The sequence below is a fragment of the Oncorhynchus mykiss genome, chromosome 7 (genome assembly GCF_013265735.2).
Source record: "Oncorhynchus mykiss isolate Arlee chromosome 7, USDA_OmykA_1.1, whole genome shotgun sequence".
In the NCBI taxonomy this organism is placed as follows: Eukaryota; Metazoa; Chordata; class Actinopteri; order Salmoniformes; family Salmonidae; genus Oncorhynchus; species Oncorhynchus mykiss.
Window position 1 is genome coordinate 89,382,977 of NC_048571.1, and position 22,094 is coordinate 89,405,070.

General features: G+C 41.8%; 2 protein-coding genes across 3 annotated transcripts in view; one reads left to right on the forward strand and one right to left on the reverse strand.

Annotated features, from left to right (window-relative positions):
- Positions 1 to 5,816: 5,816 nt before the first annotated feature.
- On the reverse strand, positions 5,817 to 9,263 carry LOC110528694 (homeobox protein BarH-like 1). Its single transcript, XM_021610827.2, has 4 exons — positions 8,463 to 9,263; positions 6,892 to 7,183; positions 6,515 to 6,599; positions 5,817 to 6,347 (listed from the first exon to the last, which is right to left on the reverse strand). Exons 1-4 carry the CDS (start codon positions 8,668 to 8,670, stop codon positions 6,180 to 6,182), a joined length of 753 nt encoding a protein of 250 aa, XP_021466502.1. The 5' UTR covers positions 8,671 to 9,263; the 3' UTR covers positions 5,817 to 6,179.
- A 6,635-nt stretch (positions 9,264 to 15,898) lies between these two features.
- The window catches only part of ptpdc1a (protein tyrosine phosphatase domain containing 1a), a 76,009-nt gene continuing 69,813 nt past the window's right edge, over positions 15,899 to 22,094 (forward strand). For both annotated transcript variants that reach the window (XM_036984357.1, XM_036984358.1), the window contains exon 1: positions 15,899 to 16,104. The gene's annotated coding sequence lies outside the window, so the exon portion shown is untranslated. The remainder of the gene's footprint in view (positions 16,105 to 22,094) is intronic.

Genomic DNA, 22,094 nt, shown 5'->3' on the forward strand with positions numbered 1-22,094 from the left:
CCGAATTCCCGACTTGGAATTCCGAGTTAGGTGACCGTTCAAAATGATTTTTCTGAGATCCGAGTTCCCAGTTTTTTTGAATGCAACATGAATCTGCTGCCTGCTAGTGTTGAAAACGGGCCAGGATCGCATCTCTGTGATTGGAGGGTATATTCTTTCTGCAAAATGACTGATAGGTGAGCTTCAATTATCTTATGCCGGGTTAAAAACAACTGAGAACTTTAAAAAAAAAAACAAGCTCCAACTGGGAAAATCGTTTTGAACGGTCATCCAACTCGGACATCTTTCTAAAACTCCGAATGTACGACCTGAAGATCACTGATGTCATTATTTGACTTTTTCCGAGTTCCCAGTTGTCTTGAAAGCACCATTACACCTGCCACGGGAGAGACAGCATAACTGTGCATAAAAGTGCGCGGCACGTCAGTGCTTGTCGGAACTCTGAGATTTCAGCCTTGCTACTGGTTGTAGTTATACAAGTGCCGCGTTCATCGAAAGCAAGTCAGACATTTCCGAGTTTCCTAGTTCTGAGTAGCATTTGAACGCGGCATAAATGGTTGTGACTAGATGGATTACATCTACAGTAACCTAATTATCCTAACCTGCTACATTAATTATCCTAACCTGCTACATTAATTATCCTAACCTGCTACATTAATTCTCCTACCCTGCTACATTAATTTTCATAACCTGCTACATTAATTACCCTAACCTGCTACATTAATTATCCAAACCTGCTACATTAATTATCCCAACCTGCTACATTAATTACCATAACCTGCTACATGAATTATCCTAACCTGCTGCATTAATTACCCTAACATGTTACATTAATTACCCTAACCTGTTACATTAATTATCCTAACCTGCTACATTAATTATCCTAACTTGCTGCGTAAGTTCTCCTAACCTGCAACATTAGTTCTCCTAACCTGCTACGAAAAAGTCACTTCTGTTCGTAGCTGTATTCCACTTAGTCAAAACCCAGGTTAATGGAGACAGAGAGGACGTGTTATATGACGATGTAAAAACAATACTCCTCAAGTAAGACAATAAACATCATTGAGAGTTTTTCAACCCAGTGATTCTGGAGAAGGCCATTATGAAGAAATGTCGACCAAGGTTATTTAACCAATCCGTCCGTTGCCTTGGAATCTACACTAATTAGCCTCTATTCAAATCAACAGAAGTTCATTTAAGTCAAATCCTTTGATGTGAAGACTTCTGTAAATATTTTTGTAAGAATAAATAACTTCGAATCTCTGAAACTATTCTTGCGTTACCACATATTTACCAGGCAGTGTAAACACTCCCTCACAGAGCTGGAGGGTTTAATGAAAATTGAAGATCTCCCGCAACCAACTTTATTGCTAAACACTTCGTCCTGAAATGGAACATGCCAAAAGCCATCGTCGGGTGATGCGGTTCAACCAAACTGCTTTATTTGAAGAGCGTCACCAGCGCTAGGTTGAGGTTATACTGTTTGTAGACCTATAAATATATATCACTTTGAAAGGAGGAAAATGTCAATAATGTCACTGCGACTAAAAACATAAAAATGCTACCGCGATATTTGTTAGATGCTAAATAGTTGATGCTCCTGTTACGTCGTGTTTGATAGTATTTCAGAGACTGTTGCAATCTGATATGTGGATACAGTGTAACCTAAATAATCTTCATTTTCACTATATTGTTACATTTGCAAAACGTTTAGGTTTAATTGTGAGTATTGATACTTTGATACAAACGAATGCATCAGACAGTCCTTTCTTATCAAAGATTGTTACAGCTACAATTAGGGGGACCACATTTAAAATACCCAAATGCAGGACAAAGGGATGATTTAGCCGGACATTTGGGACAAGTAAAACGTCCCGCTGCACGGATGGAGATCGTTGAAGCTTGCCTATAGTTTTTGTCCTCGTGCAAAATGTGGTCATGCAGAAACGAGATACCAAATGTGTGACGGTTTTATAAAAAGCTGGGAATACTTGGCCAAGGGAATAGTTTCTGGTCTCATGAAATGTAAAACAGGAAGGGAGACTTTAAATACCGAATTGAGTGAAGAAGCAGCAAATATGTTGAATGGGCACTAACTAGCATGGAGAGCATCACAAGGTTGACGAAATCAGCTTCTATCTTTTCAGTCTCATCACCATTCTGTCTAAAACGGCCATTTACTTACTTTCAGAGCTCTTCGTCGGGAGCATGCTTTTTTGTAAGTAGTTAACTGTACTCTAACTTTAGCTCGAATTTAGAACGAAAGGATTTCATATGTGATCGATATTACATTGGCCTATGAAGCCTCGCCTTGCGCTGCACAGAATATCAGATCTCAACAATGATTGGAGAAATGTTTAACGTCACCAGTAAAACATCAGTATGATATATATATATATATATATCTTGTCAAACGGGCAACGTGACTGCAAACAAAGATATGCATGTGACGAGATGCTCATGTCTCCGCTCCGAAGGCAAGCGAGAAGTTTAGATCCAAAGTAAGCCGATAGAAACGCATTGGGCTTTTTTTTTTAAAACATATTTTGGCGAGAGTGAAACCTCTAGCTTTGCCTCTTCCTCTCTACTGCAAAAGCTGGGACCGAGAGACTGAAAAACAGCTTCTATCTCAAGGCCATCAGACTGCTAAACAGCCACCGCTAACTCAGAAGGGCTGCTGCCAACTATGAGTCCAAATCACTGGCCACTTTACTAAATGGATCACTTGCCACTTTATACAATGCCACTGTAAATAATGCCACTTTAATAATGTTTACATATCTTACATTACACATATCACATGTATAAACTGTATTGTATACCATCTACTGCATCTTGTCTATGCCGCTCGGCCATCACTCATCCATATATTTATATGTACATATTCTCATTCACCCCTTTAGATTTGTGTGTATTAGGTAGTTGTTGTGGAATTGTTAGATTACTTGTGAGATGTTACTGCATTGTCGGAACTAGAAGCACAGGCCTTTCACTACACTCGCATTAACATCTGCTAACCCTGTGAATGTGACCAATAGAATATGATTTGATTTGATTTGAACAGCTACAGGTTATAATGTCTGACTGAAAGAGACAAAACTACTTTTTTTGTAAATTAGTGGCGTTTAAATTTGTTGATAAGATTCGGGACTGTGTGGAACTGACCTTAGCTACAATGGACGATAGGAGTAGGACACTAGACTTACTGTATATGGTCAGCAACCTGGTCAGGAACCTGCCCCGGAACACTGGATCTCTGCTGACGCACATCGATTATTATTCTTATTGGGGGGGGATTCCGACCCTAGTTAGGCGTGCATAAGTAGAACATAATTCCCCCTTTAGGCACTTTTCTCTCTACACATATTCTGACTATTTTAAACATGAGAATAGCATGCTATTCACCCGCTATTCGTTTGGGGTGGGAATCGAATAAATTAAGGTGTGGCGGAGATGTGTCTACAGAGACGCCGTATTCTTAACTTGATTGAATTACCTCATAATTCCACCACATTTACATGCGAGGAGAAACATGAATAATGTTGAGCAACCTGTGGGTTCCAAGCGGGAAAAGCATCTACTTATTTTTTTACCCATGAAAATAACACCATTCTCCATGCACTGTAAATAACACCATTCTCCATGCACTGTAAATAACACCATTCTCCACACACTGTAAATAACACCATTCTCCACACACTGTAAATAACACAATTTCCCAATGCACTGCAAATAACACCATTCTCCATGCACTGCAAATAACACCATTCTTCATGCACTGTAAATAACACCATTATCCAAGCACTGTAAATAACACCATTCTCCAAGCACTGTAAATAACACCATTCTCCAAGCACTGTAAATAACACCATTCTCCATGCACTGTAAATAACACCATTCTCCACACACTGTATATAACACCATTCTCCACACACTGTAAATAACACCATTCTCCAAGCACTGTAAATAACACCATTCTCCACGCACTGTAAATAACACCATTCTCCATGCACTGTAAATAACACCATTCTCCACTAACTGTAATTTACAACTTGACTATAACAGTTATTGATAAGAGCTAGGTAAATGAGTAATCTGTTTGGAAAAGGGAATTGTAAATATAAATTATAAATATTTTAGATCTATTGCACGTTATAAATTGCTGGCAACAATAATTTAATGGTGGATCATATTAGGCTAACGTATTACAACTTCTGCAATAATTTGGTACATGTGGCCTATGGGAATCATTATGGTACAGCAGACCGTATGTAGCAGTTTAAACCTGGAGCCTGGAGCACGGTTCCCAAAGACTGCACTATTGGCATCACAGTTCCATGACTAGTGAGGATTATCAGCGTAGATGTACAGGACTACTGGTCAACCCTTATTCTACACTTTTCTCACCTTCCAATATTTCATGGATTGAACAATTAAATATGGCAACTTTTAGGATTAATCAAACCATGGAATTTTTTGATTCATCAATATATTTCTTACATTAAGGATCTCCAAACTAGTTTTTATTATTATTCATAAATACTTTCCTAACCCCCCATCATATACAAGATCAGGGTATATTTAAATCTACAAACCGGAGCTGGAATGGAGAAGAATTTACATGGCTATCTTTCATTGATCCCTAATATTCTGAATGTTCACTCCATATATTCTAGTGAGTCTGTAGAGCAAATTAAAGGTACACCAAATTTAAAGGGATGGATTTTCATAAATGTCCTGAAAACCCTATTGAATGAAAACTCCACAAGAAAATATATAGGCCAGCAAGTGGCATGGTTTTCAGCGGTTGAATTAAATGTATTCAATGTGAGCAAGAGAACCACGCCTGCAAAGCCAATTACACACCTTCATAAGGTATGTCTGAATGCCAACTACTGAGAAATGGGTAGGAAAGGCATACATTTCCTAAGTCTGAATCGGGCCCATTGGGAATATGAGAGAGAGGATACTATTCGGTTGTATTGAAAATCTACATATGGCGTAGAGCGTTCTTTACGCATACCCTGCACTATGGTAACACCATTGTTGAAAGAGAATTACAATGCACTCCGAGTCTAAAGGCCAGCATTTAGTTGAGATGTAATTGAACCAGAAGGGTTATTTGTTTCCTAATTAAACAGGTGTGATTAGATAGTTATGTTTGCAATATTTGCAACGGGACAGTATCATTTGCAATTGGAGTGGCGACACTAATTGTTCGACTTTTGGATTTGCCTCTAGGCCGAGAATCGCAGTTCTGAGTCTTCACATTGAAGAACCGAGAAGTTGCCTCTGATGGAATGGCGTTAGACTATACTTGTGTCAAATTACCGTAATGTAATATTATTGAACGTTCCTCTTTCGTTTTGGTCGTCATATTTAGTTTTCGTTCAACTCAACCCAGAGCTCCATATCATGCAGAATTGTGCGTAATGTTAGGACTACCTACCAAGAAATTGTAGCACTGGTAAAATGTTACAAGTAAACGATTTACATCACAGCGCTGGAATATAAACTATATGTGTCGGTGAATGGAAATGCTTTGGGGGTAAAATTACCTCCCAGCTGCCAACAACATCAACATTCTCATGTGATTGCAGGAAATAGCTAATTTGGTCTAATTTCCATTCAATATAAAAAAAATAAAAGAACGATTAAGTGTAAGTGAAAAAATATTTAATTACATCCAACAATGTCCTTATAATAAAAACATAGCCTAATAAAACATGTAAATATGCTAAACAAAAGCAGAACAGAAGACGTATGTGTAAAGTGGGTCATTTGAATGGAGGCAATGAAAGAGTGCACCTACTGCTCGATGTGTGTCCCTCCCTCCCTCCCTCCGCAACCGCTCCATAACGGTTAGTTCGGCGTGACGCGGATGGAAGCATAGGTATTGACAACACATTGATTACGAAAGAAGATGTGACAATAGCATACAAAAAGTAACCTCGTCCCAAGGAGGAAGTGTCTGGAGGACGATACTAGTAATAAAAATAGAGTTCCGCCTCTCCTACGGGAGGCCAACATCAGTCTCTCTATGTAAGTGCCAAAAATATCGAAGTCAAGGGCAAGGCACTTCGATTCAACCGTCGACCACCATTACGCATCCCAGAGGCTGTATGAACGTCTGGTGAACGTCTTCAGAGAGTTGTCAGTTAGTCGGAGCACCAACATTATTATTCCTCTTGGTTAGTGTCTGAATGTGACGAGGTGGAACCGTCCGACTGACGGTCGACGTCTCCAGACCTCTCCTGCTCCGAAAGCTGCTCGCTCGACGGGATGGAATTCTTCTTAGGACGGCCTTTTGGTTTGGTTGGAGATTCCAATCCTCCTCCTTGTAGGACCTGTACAGTAGAAACAATTCAAGTTTTAAAACGACAAACATAATCTACAATTAAACTGTTTAGGCCTACCATAAAACCAAGTTAATGGACAAGTAAACTCATATTATTATTTATCAAAACCACTCGCCTCCTTGTCATATTGTTCATAATAAGAAATAAGAACTTACTATTTTCTTCCATTTCATTCGTCTGTTCTGGTACCAGGTCTTGACTTGTAGTTGACTCAGATCCAGAGACTCAGCCAGATCTATTCTGTATGGGGACAAAGTGGCTTTTACAGAGATTTTCTTTCATTTCAATCCAATTTCACATCTTGCACTAAACCACATTTGAGTCAATATCTAAAAAGGTAAGATATATATTACATTGGTGTCAATATCTTGCATTCGTGTCATCCGTCTTAGAGAGAGAGATGACTGATTGTAGGCCTATGTTATTGTGTTGTGTTGTATGTCTGACTAATTTGCGAGTCACTTTTACCCACAGCAATAATAGCCCCCTAGGGATAAATAGGTTAATTGAATGGTTTAATTTATTTAAATACCTGTCTGGCGTTGAAAGGTACTTCTGTTTCTCAAATCTTTTCTCCAAGCCCATTAGCTGTAGCTCAGTGAAGACCGTCCTGCTCCGGCGGCCTTTCTTGGTCTTGCTGTTGCCGTCTCCGCCATGCTCCAGCTTGCTCCGGAGGTGGAGGTCCAACGGGAGGTGGTGGGAAGCTGAGCCGCCGTGGAGCCCCGGAGCCCCGGATAGGAGAGCGGAGCCTAACGGTGATCCCAGTGAGCAGGAGAGTGGCGACATCGGGAACTTCAGGATACCCGATTGGTCTGCCTTCAAAACTGTAAATCAAACAATTTCACGTATAAATGTGATTATCCCCCATTGAACTCCTACACGAAAATAATACATTTAACAACGCCTATAGGCTACACACTTGGCTATTTTCTTAATTGGTTCTACGTGATGATTACATATTTTCTAGTAAAATATAGGTTAAAATAAATACAGTAACATTTTATTATATAATTAAAAGAACAATTATTATATTATGAGTTATTATGATAGTATTTAAGTAGTAGTATAGTACTAGTAGTGATACATATGTATTGTCGTTTTTATTAGGTCTATTAGACGTAATTATTTGATTATTATCATGCTTATAATAGTTTATTATATTGGAATTAATAACAATTAAATGCTAAATTCAGTCACTGTCAGGAAATGTAGAAATGTAATAACTTGGTTGAAATGTTGATAAGCAAACCTATTAAGCATATACTTCATGAAATGTTTGAATTTGTCTGTTTTTCCCTCCACCAATACAATTTCCCTGAGCCAAATTCATATGGCCCATGACTGCTGATATGCAAAACATAGTGGTATTCGATAAACAAGGCCTCGTTTTACAAATTGTATGGCCAATCAATGTAAACAGCTTTAAGAAAAGGATAATACTATGGTAATTGTACATAGACATGAGCCCAATACCCTGTAGAGACCTGGCTGCGTCAAGAAGAAGAAGGCCCGCATCGTCTTTTCTGAAGTTTGGTGACCCACTGTGACCATTCGCTCCTTGAGTGGAAATATTCACAAATGACTCAGACTTGTCTATACATTTCGATAGATTACAGTTTATATGACAATATATAGAACCCTTGTTGAAAGTCCAAAGGAATTGGAATCTTGTTTTTCCCCAAAAAAGTATGTTGAACATTGAGCTATGGCACGCACTACAACGCACTTTTGTCGATTACTTATTTTGGGAAGCATCAAAGGAACCCGTTGGCAGGCCTGCCCTATTGCCTAGGTTTCGGCATACATTTTTTTTTTAAATAATCTAGATTGTGCACTTTGTATAAGAAAATAATACGAAGGAAACGAATGTAAATCATATGCAAATATGTTTTAAATCAATGTTTTACGCTCGCCATTTAGGACAATTAGGTTTATGACAGAACGAGTTGTTTTGAGTGGAAAACCATAAGCAGTACTCAAGAGAAGACTAACAAAGACTAATAGAAAATACAATATAATAATTTGAGACATTTTGAATACAAAGTTGAGTAGGCTACATCTCCCCTCTAAAAACAAGCTAGTACCAAAAGCATCGCAGTTTACCCAGGTGATTGTGGTATGGCCGCGCCGAGAGCAGAGCTTGTACTCCGAACTTGAGCAGCTCCCCTGCCGGGGTAGACACCTTATGGTCCGGGTGGTCGGTGAGAATCTCTTCGATCATAAAGCTTCGGTAGCGGTGTGAGTGGGAGCGGTGGTCGGGGTGAACCTCCGGAGGATAATAGTGAGCCCCCAAGTCCAAGGGATGCTGCATGGTTCAGTTCAGCACGCGGGAAAGGCGGAGCGCAATAAAAGCTTCACTGTTTCTTCCTCCTTGGGTTTAGTCTCTCTCTACCGTAGAGACAGGCATTCACATTAACAATACGTCCTTCCTTATTCTAGAACACGGGGAGAGAAGAAGACACTCTGATGAAGGAAGTTAATAACATCCTGAAATGGACACTGAAATAAATAACAGTCCTTTGCTGTTGCAGAATCCGATGCGTCCTCTTCTTCTATTCGCCTTAGACGTAAACTTCTCCAACCTTTTCTTTGCTGCTGAATCCCAATTTTGCTTTCGAATTCAGTATGGAACCAAACGTCCAAAACGTTTCATCAACACGTTTAATTTCCGGCCAATATCGAGAAGCCTAATGAAGCATACCCCTGTTTACACCAGTAGACTAGCATCACGGTGTTTATGGATTGAGGAAGATATGCAGTTGAAGGTTTATAAGAGTACGCTCTCTATGCCCCTCCTCTCTTCAGACCAGCCAGTCTCTCAGACCCAGAGGAAGGAAACATCGATTAACATGAATTTGCATGCTAAAATAATTCTTTAAACAAATTACGAAATTTGGTTAGGCCAAATTAGCCTACCTCCCTACTCTGGGGAAGAAAGAGAGCGAGAGATAGAAGGATTTATTGTGCACAATGTTAAAGGAAAGGAATGCTCGTCCATTTGAAGGGCCCATGGCGTATATACGTCTTTGAAATACATTTACAATGAATGTTCAATTTTTTAGGGGTAGAAAGTAAACATTTTGATCAAATAAATATAAAAATATATATTTTGGAATCTATTTATAGACATACAATTCAGTCACACACCCAAATACATCAACAAATCAGGTCATGCAAAAGTGTGTAGAAATATGCACTGATGGCCAGAGGAGCATCAATCTCTTTGTTTGGTTCAATAAAATGAATCCCTCACTCTACCACTACCTCAATCTACCACTACCTGACTCTACCACTACCTCACTATACCTCTACCTCACTCTACCACTACCTCACTATACCACTCTACCACTACCTCACTCTACCACTACCACACTATACCACTCTACCAAATCAAATCAAATCAAATGTATTTATATAGCCCCTCGTACATCAGCTGATATCTCAAAGTGCTGTACAGAAACCCAGCCTAAAACCCCAAACAGCAAGCAATGCAGGTGTAGAAACACGGTGGCTAGGAAAAACTCCCTAGAAAGGCCAAAACCTAGGAAGAAACCTAGAGCGGAACCAGGCTATGTGGGGTGGCCTCTTCTGGCTGTGCCGGGTGGAGATTATAACAGAACATGGCCAAGATGTTCAAATGTTCATAAATGACCAGCATGGTCAAATAATAATAATCACAGGCAGAACAGTTGGAACTGGAGCAGCAGCACGGCCAGGTGGACTGGGGACAGCAAGGAATCATCATTTCAGGTAGTCCTGAGGCATGGTCCTAGGGCTCAGGTCCTCCGAGGGAGAGAAAGAATGAGAGAAAGAGAGAATTAGAGAGAGCACACTTAAATTCACACAGGACACCGGATAGGACAGGAGAAGTACTCCAGATATAACAAACTGACCCACTTCCTCACTCTACCACTACCTCACTCTACCACTACCACTACCACACTCTACCACTACCACACTATACCACTCTACCACTACCTCACTCTACCACTACCTCACTATACCACTCTACCACTACCTCACTCTACCACTACCTCACTCTACCACTACCACACTATACCACTCTACCACTACCTCACTCTACCACTACTACACTATACCACTCTACCACTACCTCACTTTACCACTGCCTCACTCTACCACTACCTCACTCTACCACTACCACACTATACCACTCTACCACTACCTCACTTTACCACTGCCTCACTCTACCACTACCTCACTCTACCACTACCACACTATACCACTCTACCACTACCTCACTTTACCACTGCCTCACTCTACCACTACCTCACTCTACCACTACACACTATACCACTCTACCACTACCTCACTCTAACACTACCACACTATACCACTACCTCACTCTACCACTACCTCATACTACCACTACCTCACTCTACCACTACCACACTATACCATTACCTCACTCTACCACTACCTCACTCTACCACTACCACACTATACCACTACCACACTATACCACTACCTCACTCTACCACTACCACACTATACCACTACCACACTATACCACTCTACCACTACCTCACTCTACCACTACCACACTATACCACTACCACACTATACCACTCTACCACTACCTCACTCTACCACTACCTCACTCTACCACTATCTCACTCTACCACTACCTCACTATACCACTACCTCACTTTACCACTGCCTCACTCTACCACTACCTCACTCTACCACTACCACACTATACCACTCTACCACTACCTCACTTTACCACTGCCTCACTCTACCACTACCTCACTCTACCACTACCACACTATACCACTCTACCACTACCTCACTTTACCACTGCCTCACTCTACCACTACCTCACTCTACCACTACACACTATACCACTCTACCACTACCTCACTCTACCACTACCACACTATACCATTACCTCACTATACCACTACCTCACTCTACCACTACCACACTATACCACTACCACACTATACCACTACCTCACTCTACCACTACCACACTATACCACTACCACACTATACCACTCTACCACTACCTCACTCTACCACTACCTCACTCTACCACTATCTCACTCTACCACTACCTCACTATACCACTACCTCACTCTACCACTGCCTCACTCTACCACTACCACACTATACCACTCTACCACTACCTCACTCTACCACTACCACACTATACCACTCTACCACTACCTCACTCTACCACTACCACACTATACCACTACCACACTATACCACTGCCTCATTCACCACTACCTCACTATACCACTACCACACTCTACCACTACCACACTATACCACTCTACCACTACCACACTCTACCACTACCTCACTCTACCACTACCTCACTCTACCACTACCTCACTCTACCACTACCTCAGTCTACCACTACCGCACTATACCACTCTACCACTGCCTCACTCTAACACTCCCTCACTTATACATACATACATACATACATACATACATACATACATACATACATACATACATATATGTACTGTATTTACAATGAGCTACAAAAGTATTGGGGCGGTGACCCATTTGTTGTTGTTTTGCCTCTGTTTTCCAGCACTTTGGATTTTAAATTATACAATGACTATGAGGTTAAAGTGCAGACTACTTTAATTTGAAGGTATTTTCATGCATATCATGTGAAGCGTTTAGAAATTACATCATTTTTGTGTACATAATCCGCCCCATTTTAGGGGACCAAAACTATTCGGGACACATTCACTTATATGTGTATTAAAGTAGTCAGAAGGTTGTATTTGGTGCCATGTTCATAGCACGCAAACATGGTGGATGCATTTGCTGTTTGTTTTGGTTGTGTTTCAGATTATGTCGTGACCAATAGAAATTCATGATAAATAATGTATTGTGTCATTTTGGAGTCACTTTTATGGTAAATAAGAGTCGAATATATTTCTAAACTTTTCTACATTAATGTGGATGCTACCATGATTACGTATAATCCTGAATGAATATTGAATAATTATGAGTGAGAAAGTTACAGATGCACAAATATCATTCCCCCAAGATATGCTAACCCCTCACCAATACAAATACAGGGGGGATAGCATATCTTGGGGTAACTTTCTCTGTAACTTTCTCACTCGTTATTCATGATTAATTCAAGAATTATTCGTAATCATGGTAGCATTCAATAATGTAATCGAAAATGTAATTTACGTAATCCCCAAAAGTTATTATTTATCACGAGGGCCATAAACAATAACTAGTAATGCTGCATAATCCATGAAAGGTTCAAATCTCACTTTTCGGGTGAAAATAGTTACACATTGCTGAGGTCTAGTCACTTCTGACGAAACAAGCTCAAGTACGCAGTACGAATACGACACAAGTGTGACATTTTTTATAAAATGTAACAAATTAAAAATACACTTTATGAATAAGGCTTGAAATGGACTGATACGCTTTCTAAATATTGCATAATCAAATTATAAAACGACTAAGTATAAGATTTCACTGTCCTTATAACGGAAAAATACATATTAGAAAATGTCTACCTCCATTGCTGTGGACATCTCACAGAGCTCTAGCTTGGCTTTCTGAAGTCGTTAGGAACTCGCCTTTCATCTCATATGAATATTGCCTGTCTATGAGAAACAGAAATGGATTGTTTAAAATCTATGAATTATTTTAGAATAATGGCTATAAATCGATCTCTGAATGTGTTACTGTGATGAAACCACTCTTTGTTGCTGAGCTACGATGTAACGATAGTAGGCATGTGCTTTGTCAGTGGCTGTGATTTACCGTGCATTCCGTAAGTAATTCAGACCTCTTTACTCTTTCCACATTTTGTAATGTTACAGCCTTATTCTAAAATGGATTACAATGTTTTTCCCCCTCATCAATCTACACACAATACCCCATAATGATGAAGCACAAACAGATTTTTAGAAATGTTTGCAAATGTATATATATATATATTTTTTACTGAAATATCACATTTCTTGGGTATGACAGCCTCGAGTCTTCTTGGATATGACGCTACGAGCTTGGCACACGTGTATTTGCGGAGTTTCTCCCATTCTTCTCTGCAGATCCTCTCAAACTCTATCAGGTTGGATCAGTCTCCAGAGATGTTCAATCGGGCTCTGGCTGGGCCACTCAAGGGCATTCAAAGACTTGTCCTGAAGCCACTCCTGCTTTGTCTTGGCTGTGTGCTTAGGGTTGTTGTCCTTTATCAATACACCCAGTCACTACAAAGATACATGCGTCCTTCTTAACTCAGTTGGAAAGGAAGCTAATGGTGACTTTAAAACAGTTACAGAGTTTAATGGCTCTTATAGGAGAAAACTGAGGATGGATCAAAACATTGTCTTACTCCACAATACTAACCTAATTGACAGAGTGAAAAGAAGGAAGCCTGTTCAGAATAAAAGTATTCCAATACATGCATCCTGTTTGCAACACATCAAAAATGTAGCAAAGCAATTCACGTATTGTCCTGAATAGAAAGTGTTATGTTTGGGGGAAATCTAATACAACAGATTACCGAGTAGCACTCACCATATTTTCAAGCATAGTGGTGGCTGCATCATGTTATGGGTATGTTTGTAATCGTTAAGGACTAGGGAGTTTTTCAGGATAAAAAAATTAATGGGATGGAGCTAAGCACAGGCAAAATCCTAGAGGAAAATTAATTCACCTCTCAGCAGGACAATAACTCAAGGCCAAATCTACACTGGAGTTGCTCACCAAGAAGACAGTGAATGTTCCTGAGTGGCTGAGTTACAGATTTGACTTAAATCTACTTCAAAATCCATGGCAAGACCTGAAAATAGTTGTCTAGCAATGATCAACAACCAGTTTGACAGAGCTTGAAGAATTTTGAAAAGAATAATGAGCAAATGTTGCGCAATCCAGGTGTGTAAAGCTCTTAGAGACTTACCCAGAAAGACTCACAGCTGTAATCACTCTTAGAGACTTACCCAGAAAGACTCACAGCTGTAATCACTCTTAGAGACTTACCCAGAAAGACTCACAGCTGTAATCACTCTTAGAGACTTACCCAGAAAGACTCACAGCTGTAATCACTCTTAGAGACTTACCCAGAAAGACTCACAGCTGTAATCACTCTTAGAGACTTACCCAGAAAGACTCACAGCTGTAATCACTCTTAGAGACTTACCCAGAAAGACTCACAGCTGTAATCGCTGCCAAAGCTGCTTCTACAAAGTATTGACTCAGGGGTGTGAATAATTATGTGAATGTGATATTTCTGTATTTCAATTTTAATAAACTTGTAAAAAAATATATATATGTTTTCACATAGTCATTTTGGGGTATTATGTGTAGATAGGTGAGAAAAAATATACATTTAATCCATTTTGAATTCAGACTGTAACAACAAAATCAAGGGGCATTGAAGTCAAGGGGTATGAATATCTCGACAATGGCCTTTGTTATTGCTATTTTATTGTCTTATGTCCCGTTTTTATTAGCAAATGTCTTACTTTTTAAATTATGCATTGTTGGGAAACAACTAGTAAGTAAGCATTTCACTGCAGTGCAAGTCTACACCTGTTGTATTCAGCATTTCAATGCAGTGCAAGTCTACACCTGTTGTATTCAGGGGCGGCAGGGTAGCCTAGTGGTTAGAGCGTTGGACTAGTAACCGGAAGGTTGCGAGTTCAAACCCCCGAGCTGACAAGGTACAAATCTGTCGTTCTGCCCCTGAACAGGCAGTTAACCCACTGTTCCCAGGCCGTCATTGAAAATAAGAATTTGTTCTTAACTGGTTAAATAAAGGTAAAAAAAAAAATAAAAATAAAATAAATAAAAAAAAATGTTGTATTCAGCATTTCACTGCAGTGCAAGTCTACACCTGTTGTATTCAGTATTTCACTGCAGTGCAAGTCTACACCTGTTGTATTCAGTATTTCACTGCAGTGCAAGTCTACACCTGTTGTATTCAGCATTTCACTGCAGTGCAAGTCTACACCTGTTGTATTCAAGTCTACACCTGTTGTATTCAGCAGTGCAAGTTTTTTTTTTTTTTTTTTTTTTTTAACCTCTGTTGTATTTGGTGCATGTGGCAAATACATTTTATTTTCTGTGATATGAATTAGGTCTGTCTGTTCCATTTTGGTGTTGGTTATATTTTCCAAATTATTTTATTTGTTATGTCCTGATATTACGGAATATGACGTATTGTCCATTGATAATTCAATTATAGAAAAGTATTTATTGTAATGGCAATAATTATTGTTAGTTTAATTGACGAGATACCCTACTATTTCCAAGTTTGTTTAATATTTTCCATTCTATACCTGTTTGAGGTGCATTTTGGATTATTCCAGGGATAAGGTCAATGGGGCAGTACCACTCTATATTTTCAAGTGAACGAGTCAATTGCAAAAACATTGCCAGGAAGAGTAAAGAATTCGAGCCTTCTAGTTTGAAATCACTTGTAGCGCAGCGCCGAAATGCAGTCATCCTGGAACGCATCCTACTACTGAAGCGGGGCGTGGTCATATGATACTGGAACAGCCAATGAGCACAGCACTTTTCATTTGACAACATGTCAGGTTGCTATCTAGTTAGCTAGCCTGCAGGATAAATTCATTCACAATGGGCAGAAATAAATAGATACGGGTTATTTAACAGCGATTAAGAAGATATGGTGTTGCAACGTGAACGATTGTCTTGCTTTTAGCTGAGTTCGCTTCAGTCAAAAGTCATCGAAAGCAGCACAATCAAAAGAGAAGACTAAGGTATTTGCAGTTCCTTGTTAGCCGTTAGATAGTTAAATGCTAAAACATTAGCTGTTAGCGATTGAGGATGTAACTAGCTAGCTAACTCTGATTAAAAAAAACGGTGGGTAGCTAAAATTACCTATGATCAATCAATCAAACAAATATTAGCTAGCTAGCAGATCCCAGACGGTTACTCGTTTGTTTTGTCGTGTCGAGCTAGCTAGTTACTAGCATGAAGCCTATCCTCCCCAGAACAAAAGCAATCATGCCTAACAGTGGATGAACAGAGTATGGAAGCAGATGGCTAGCTGTTTTCTGCCTTTTGAATGTCAGTTGATCTTTTCATGAACCAGACCAGTAGGCTGTGACTATTTCATATGAATAGTAGCTAGCCAATCATGAACAGATTCTACCTACTTCAAAGCATTGCATTGAAACAATACCATGGATCGACTGTATTGCCATAGGTAGTGGCATAGACAGTCACTAAGGGCTATCAGCTCAAAGGCTGTTGATGCTCAATGCAGTCAAGGGATCCACCAGTGGGCTATTTTATTTTACAAGACCCGTTTTGACAGTCATACCAGACCTTAGCTGGCACAATAACTGTATTCAAGATTCTACTCTGACTTTTAAAAAAAAAATTTTTTACACGGAGCATGTGTGCGCTTAAGTAGAACAATTTTAGGAGCACAATGAAAAATGAGATAGAGATCCATTTTATTTGTAGTAATGGTGCAAGCATGAAGGTCATGAAACGACGCTCAGTGTATTCTCCACTCAGGGGCTGCTGTACAGGGAAGTAATCATTCAATTACCATCTGGGTGATGTTTTTCTTGGCACACTGGTGCTCCTAAATTAAAAATCCCGGTCGCACACAAAATATTTAGGCGCTTACGCAAGTAAAATGGTGGCACTGTAGAGCGCTTGAATTGAATCTCACCAATCCTTTAGAGACCCCAACAGACGTGTGGGAGAGACCGAGCTCAGACAGAGCATGCTTATTTATTAACAAGCCCAGTGGGTGATGACTAGTACCACTCACTGCACAATATCCTACGCACTGAGAGAGTCATCCTCTCTGTCTCTCTCTCCTCTCTGTCTTTCTCTCTCTTACTCTCTGGCTCTCTCTTACTCTCTCTCTCTGTCTTCTCTCTCTCTCTCTCTCTCTCTCTCTCTCGTCTTGGGATGCTACATCCAGTGAGTGTACCTCACCTCTCAGTCTTAACATCAGGTAATGTATGAACTGAAGGACAGTCTCTCTCTCCTCTCTCTCTGTGTGCTGTTGGCAGCATTGTGCAGGTGAGTGGGAGGGAGGAGAATGTGTATAGGCCTGTAGAGAACAGGGTGGTGATTGTACCAGCGTCAGATTCCAATGTGACATCAGCCTGACGTCAGCAGCTGATTGAATTTCTATATTCCCTATATAGTGCACTACGGACAGTCACCTGACGGACCAACTCCGGGTCGCAGTCACCTGACGGACCAACTCCGGGTCGCAGTCACCTGACGGACCAACTCCGGGTCGCAGTCACCTGACGGACCAACTCCGGGTCGCAGTCAGCTGACGGACCAACTCCGGGTCGCAGTCACCTCCGCAGTCACCTTGGTCCGTCAGGTGACCGCGACCCGGAGTTGGTCCGTCAGGTGACCGCGACCCGGAGTTGGTCCGTCAGGTGACAGCGACCCGGAGTTGGTCCGTCAGGTGACTGCGACCCGGAGTTGGTCCGTCAGGTGACTGCGACCCGGAGTTGGTCCGTCAGGTGACTACGACCCGGAGTTGGTCCGTCAGGTGACTGCGACCCGGAGTTGGTCCGTCAGGTGACCGCGACCCGGAGTTGGTCCGTCAGGTGACCGCGACCCGGAGTTGGTCCGTCAGGTGAAATGTGTCTTGATTGCAGTCTGGGTCTAACTAGTTCTGGCTGTTCATGTTTGAGATGAATTAATAAATGGAACCGTTTCCCTATTTAAAGTAGTGCACTAAATAAGGATGCCATTTTGGATGATGTCAGAGGAACAGGTGTTTCACCCACAATGATCAGCACTGCAAGTGATAAGGCCTATTAGGTGTGTGTGTGTGTGTGTGTGTGTGTGTGAGGGGTGGATGGGTGGTATCCAGATGTTTATACCATTTCTGTACCATGCCTGGGGGAAAACGCACTTCCGGTAATTGTTTGTTTTATGACTCACACAACCGTTTAGGCAACAGAGATCTTGATCCTGGAGCGGATTGAATGTTTCTGCTGTATACCTCGTTTCTGACTTGTGGCCAGTAAGCTACAGCCAACCGCAACAGTCTTTTCAGCCGTCCCGTGAACAGGAGGTCTCTAGGACAGGGAACCAAAGCTCTGTCCTGGTATCTGTCTGAACAGGAGGTCTCTAGGACAGGTAACCAAAGCTCTGTCCTGGTATCTGTCTGAACAGGAGGTCTCTAGGACAGGTAACCAAAGCTCTGTCCTGGTATCTGTCTGAACAGGAGGTCTCTAGGACAGGTAACCAAAGCTCTGTCCTGGTATCTGTCTGAACAGGAGGTCTCTAGGACAGGTAACCAAAACTCTGTCCTGGTATCTGTCTGAACAGGAGGTCTCTAGGACAGGTAACCAAAACTCTGTCCTGGTATCTGTCTGAACACGTCGTCATTTTCCAGGATGCAGGGGTTTCGGCCTGGTCTTGACTTCCCTTCTTGACCTCGTCTATGACAACATGCATCTCCTTGTCAGTGGCTTGAGCATCTGCAGTCTCTGACCAATCAGCTGGAAGGTTGGATAGTCTCACTCCTTATACAGGCAGCAGCTATCGAGTCAGGTGGTGAGAGAGAGCAGGACAAGGCATCAGGTACAGTGTTGGGCTTTCCCTTCCTGTGGACCACATTGAAGTCAGTCTTGCAGCCGGATTGACCCATCTGGGGTGCCATTTTCTGTAACAAACCTGAGTAAACCACACAACCTTGTCAGAAATAAAGAATAGGAAACGTGTTCAGTGCAATGGTGACAGGAAAAATCAAATGGGGCTCAGCATAAAAACAACAAAATAATAATGCAATGATCAACAACAAATGAAGTCCTGTCAGAGTCAACATCACTGTTCGAAAGCTAAGTCCTACCAGCACCTCTGGTTGAACCTTTCAGTCCTGGTATGAAAGTCCAAGTCCAAAGTTATCCAAAGAAATAAGGCTGAAAAAAAGCCAACAAAAAGGAAACTCCAACGGAATCCAGATGCAAAATACACATTCCAACAGAAAAGGTCAAGGTTCAAGTGAAGAGGACGTCTGAACTATTGTGTGTGTGTGGATGGACTAGCACACAGCAAGATCATGCTAGCTTCCCTCCACAATGGACTAGCACACAGCAAGATCATGCTAGCTTCCCTCCACAATGGACTAGCACACAGCAAGATCATGCTAGCTTCCCTCCACAATGGACTAGCACACAGCAAGATCATGCTAGCTTCCCTCCACAATGGACTAGCACACAGAAAGAACATGCTAGCTTCCCCCCACAATGGACTAGCACACAGCAAGAACATGCTAGCTTCCCTCCACAATGGACTAGCACACAGCAAGAACATGCTAGCTTCCCTCCACAATGGACTAGCACACAGAAAGAACATGCTAGCTTCCCTCCACAATGGACTAGCACACAGCAAGAACATGCTAGCTTCCCTCCACAATGGACTAGCACACAGCAAGAACATGCTAGCTTCCCTCCACAATGGACTAGCACACAGAAAGAACATGCTAGCTTCCCTCCACAATGGACTAGCACACAGCAAGAACATGCTAGCTTCCCTCCACAATGGACTAGCACACAGCAAGAACATGCTAGCTTCCCTCCACAATGGACTCGCACACAGAAAGAACATGCTAGCTTCCCTCCACAATGGACTAGCACACAGAAAGAACATGCTAGCTTCCCTCCACAATGGACTAGCACACAGAAAGAACATGCTAGCTTCCCTCCACAATGGACTAGCACACAGAAAGAACATGCTAGCTTCCCTCCACAATGGACTAGCACACAGAAAGAACATGCTAGCTTCCCTCCACAATGGACTAGCACACAGAAAGAACATGCTAGCTTCCCTCCACAATGGACTAGCACACAGAAAGAACATGCTAGCTTCCCTCCACAATGGACTAGCACACAGCAAGAACATGCTAGCTTCCTTCCACAATGGACTAGCACACAGCAAGAACATGCTAGCTTTTTTGTCCCTTGACCACATTATAATATTTGAAAATGTTATTATAGCTTATGTTTACTCCCTCCCTGTCTAGTGGATTCAGGCTGAGTCTAACCCAGCTGGTTCTATCCTCCCTCCCTGCCTAGTGGATTCAGGCGGAGTCTAACCCAGCTGGTTCTATCCTCCCTCCCTGGCTAGTGGATTCAGGCGGAGTCTAACCCAGCTGGTTCTATCCTCCCTCCCTGGCTAGTGGATTCAGGCGGAGTCTAACCCAGCTGGTTCTATCCTCCCTCCCTGGCTAGTGGATTCAGGCGGAGTCTAACCCAGCTGGTTCTATCCTCCCTCCCTGGCTAGTGGATTCAGGCGGAGTCTAACCCAGCTGGTTCTATCCTCCCTCCCTGGCTAGTGGATTCAGGCGGAGTCTAACCCAGCTGGTTCTATCCTCCCTCCCTGGCTAGTGGATTCAGGCGGAGTTTTTTTTTTTGTTTCATAGGAATCTTAGACCCCTCCTCATGAAGGAAGTCTGCCTAGGACCAGAGCTGTGTTAAATGGGTGCTGATAGATCTCTCCTCATGGAGGAAGTCTGCCTAGGAGCAGAGCTGTGTTAAGTGGGTGCTGATAGATCCCTCCTCATGGAGAAAGTCTGCCTAGGACCAGAGCTGTGTTAAATGGGTGCTGATAGATCTCTCCTCATGGAGGAAGTCTGCCTAGGAGCAGAGCTGTGTTAAGTGGGTGCTGATAGATCTCTGGAGCTGTGTAACATGACGAGTAGGAAGCTAACAACACAGCCAGACAGCTCTAGTAATGAATCAGGAAATGGAGCTGTGTAACATGATGAGTAGGGAGCTAACAACACAGCCAGACAGCTCTAGTAATGAATCAGGAAGTGGACAGACAGCTCTAGTAATGAATCAGGAAGTGGACAGACAGCTCTAGTAATGAATCAGGAAGTGGACAGACGGCTCTAGTAATGAATCAGGAAGTGGACAGACGGCTCTAGTAATGAATCAGGAAGTGGACAGACGGCTCTAGTAATGAATCAGGAAGTGGAGCTGTGTGACATGATGAGTAGGGAGCTAACAACACAGCCAGACAGCTCTAGTAATGAATCGGGAAGTGGACAGACGGCTCTAGTAATGAATCAGGAAGTGAAGCTGTGTAACATGATGAGTAGGGAGCTAACAACACAGCCAGACAGCTCTAGTAATGAATCAGGAAATGGAGCTGTGTAACATGATGAGTAGGGAGCTAACAACACAGCCAGACAGCTCTATTAATGAATCGGGCAGTGGACAGACGGCTCTAGTAATGAATCAGGAAGTGGAGATGTGTAACATGATGAGTAGGGAGCTAACAACTCAGCCAGACAGCTCTAGTAATGAATCAGGAAATGGAGCTGTGTAACATGATGAGTAGGGAGCTAACAACTCAGCCAGACAGCTCTAGTAATGAATCAGGAAGTGGACAGACGGCTCTAGTAATGAATCAGGAAGTGGACAGACAGCTCTAGTAATGAATCAGGAAATGGACAGACAGCTCTAGTAATGAATCAGGAAGTGGACAGACGGCTCTAGTAATGAATCAGGAATTGGAGATGTGTAACATGATGAGTAGGGAGCTAACAACTCAGCCAGACAGCTCTAGTAATGAATCAGGAAATGGAGCTGTGTAACATGATGAGTAGGGAGCTAACAACACAGCCAGACAGCTCTAGTAATGAATCAGGAAGTGAACAGACAGCTCTAGTAATGAATCAGGAAGTGGAGCTGTGTAACATGATGAGTAGGGAGCTAACAACTCAGCCAGACAGCTCTAGTAATGAATC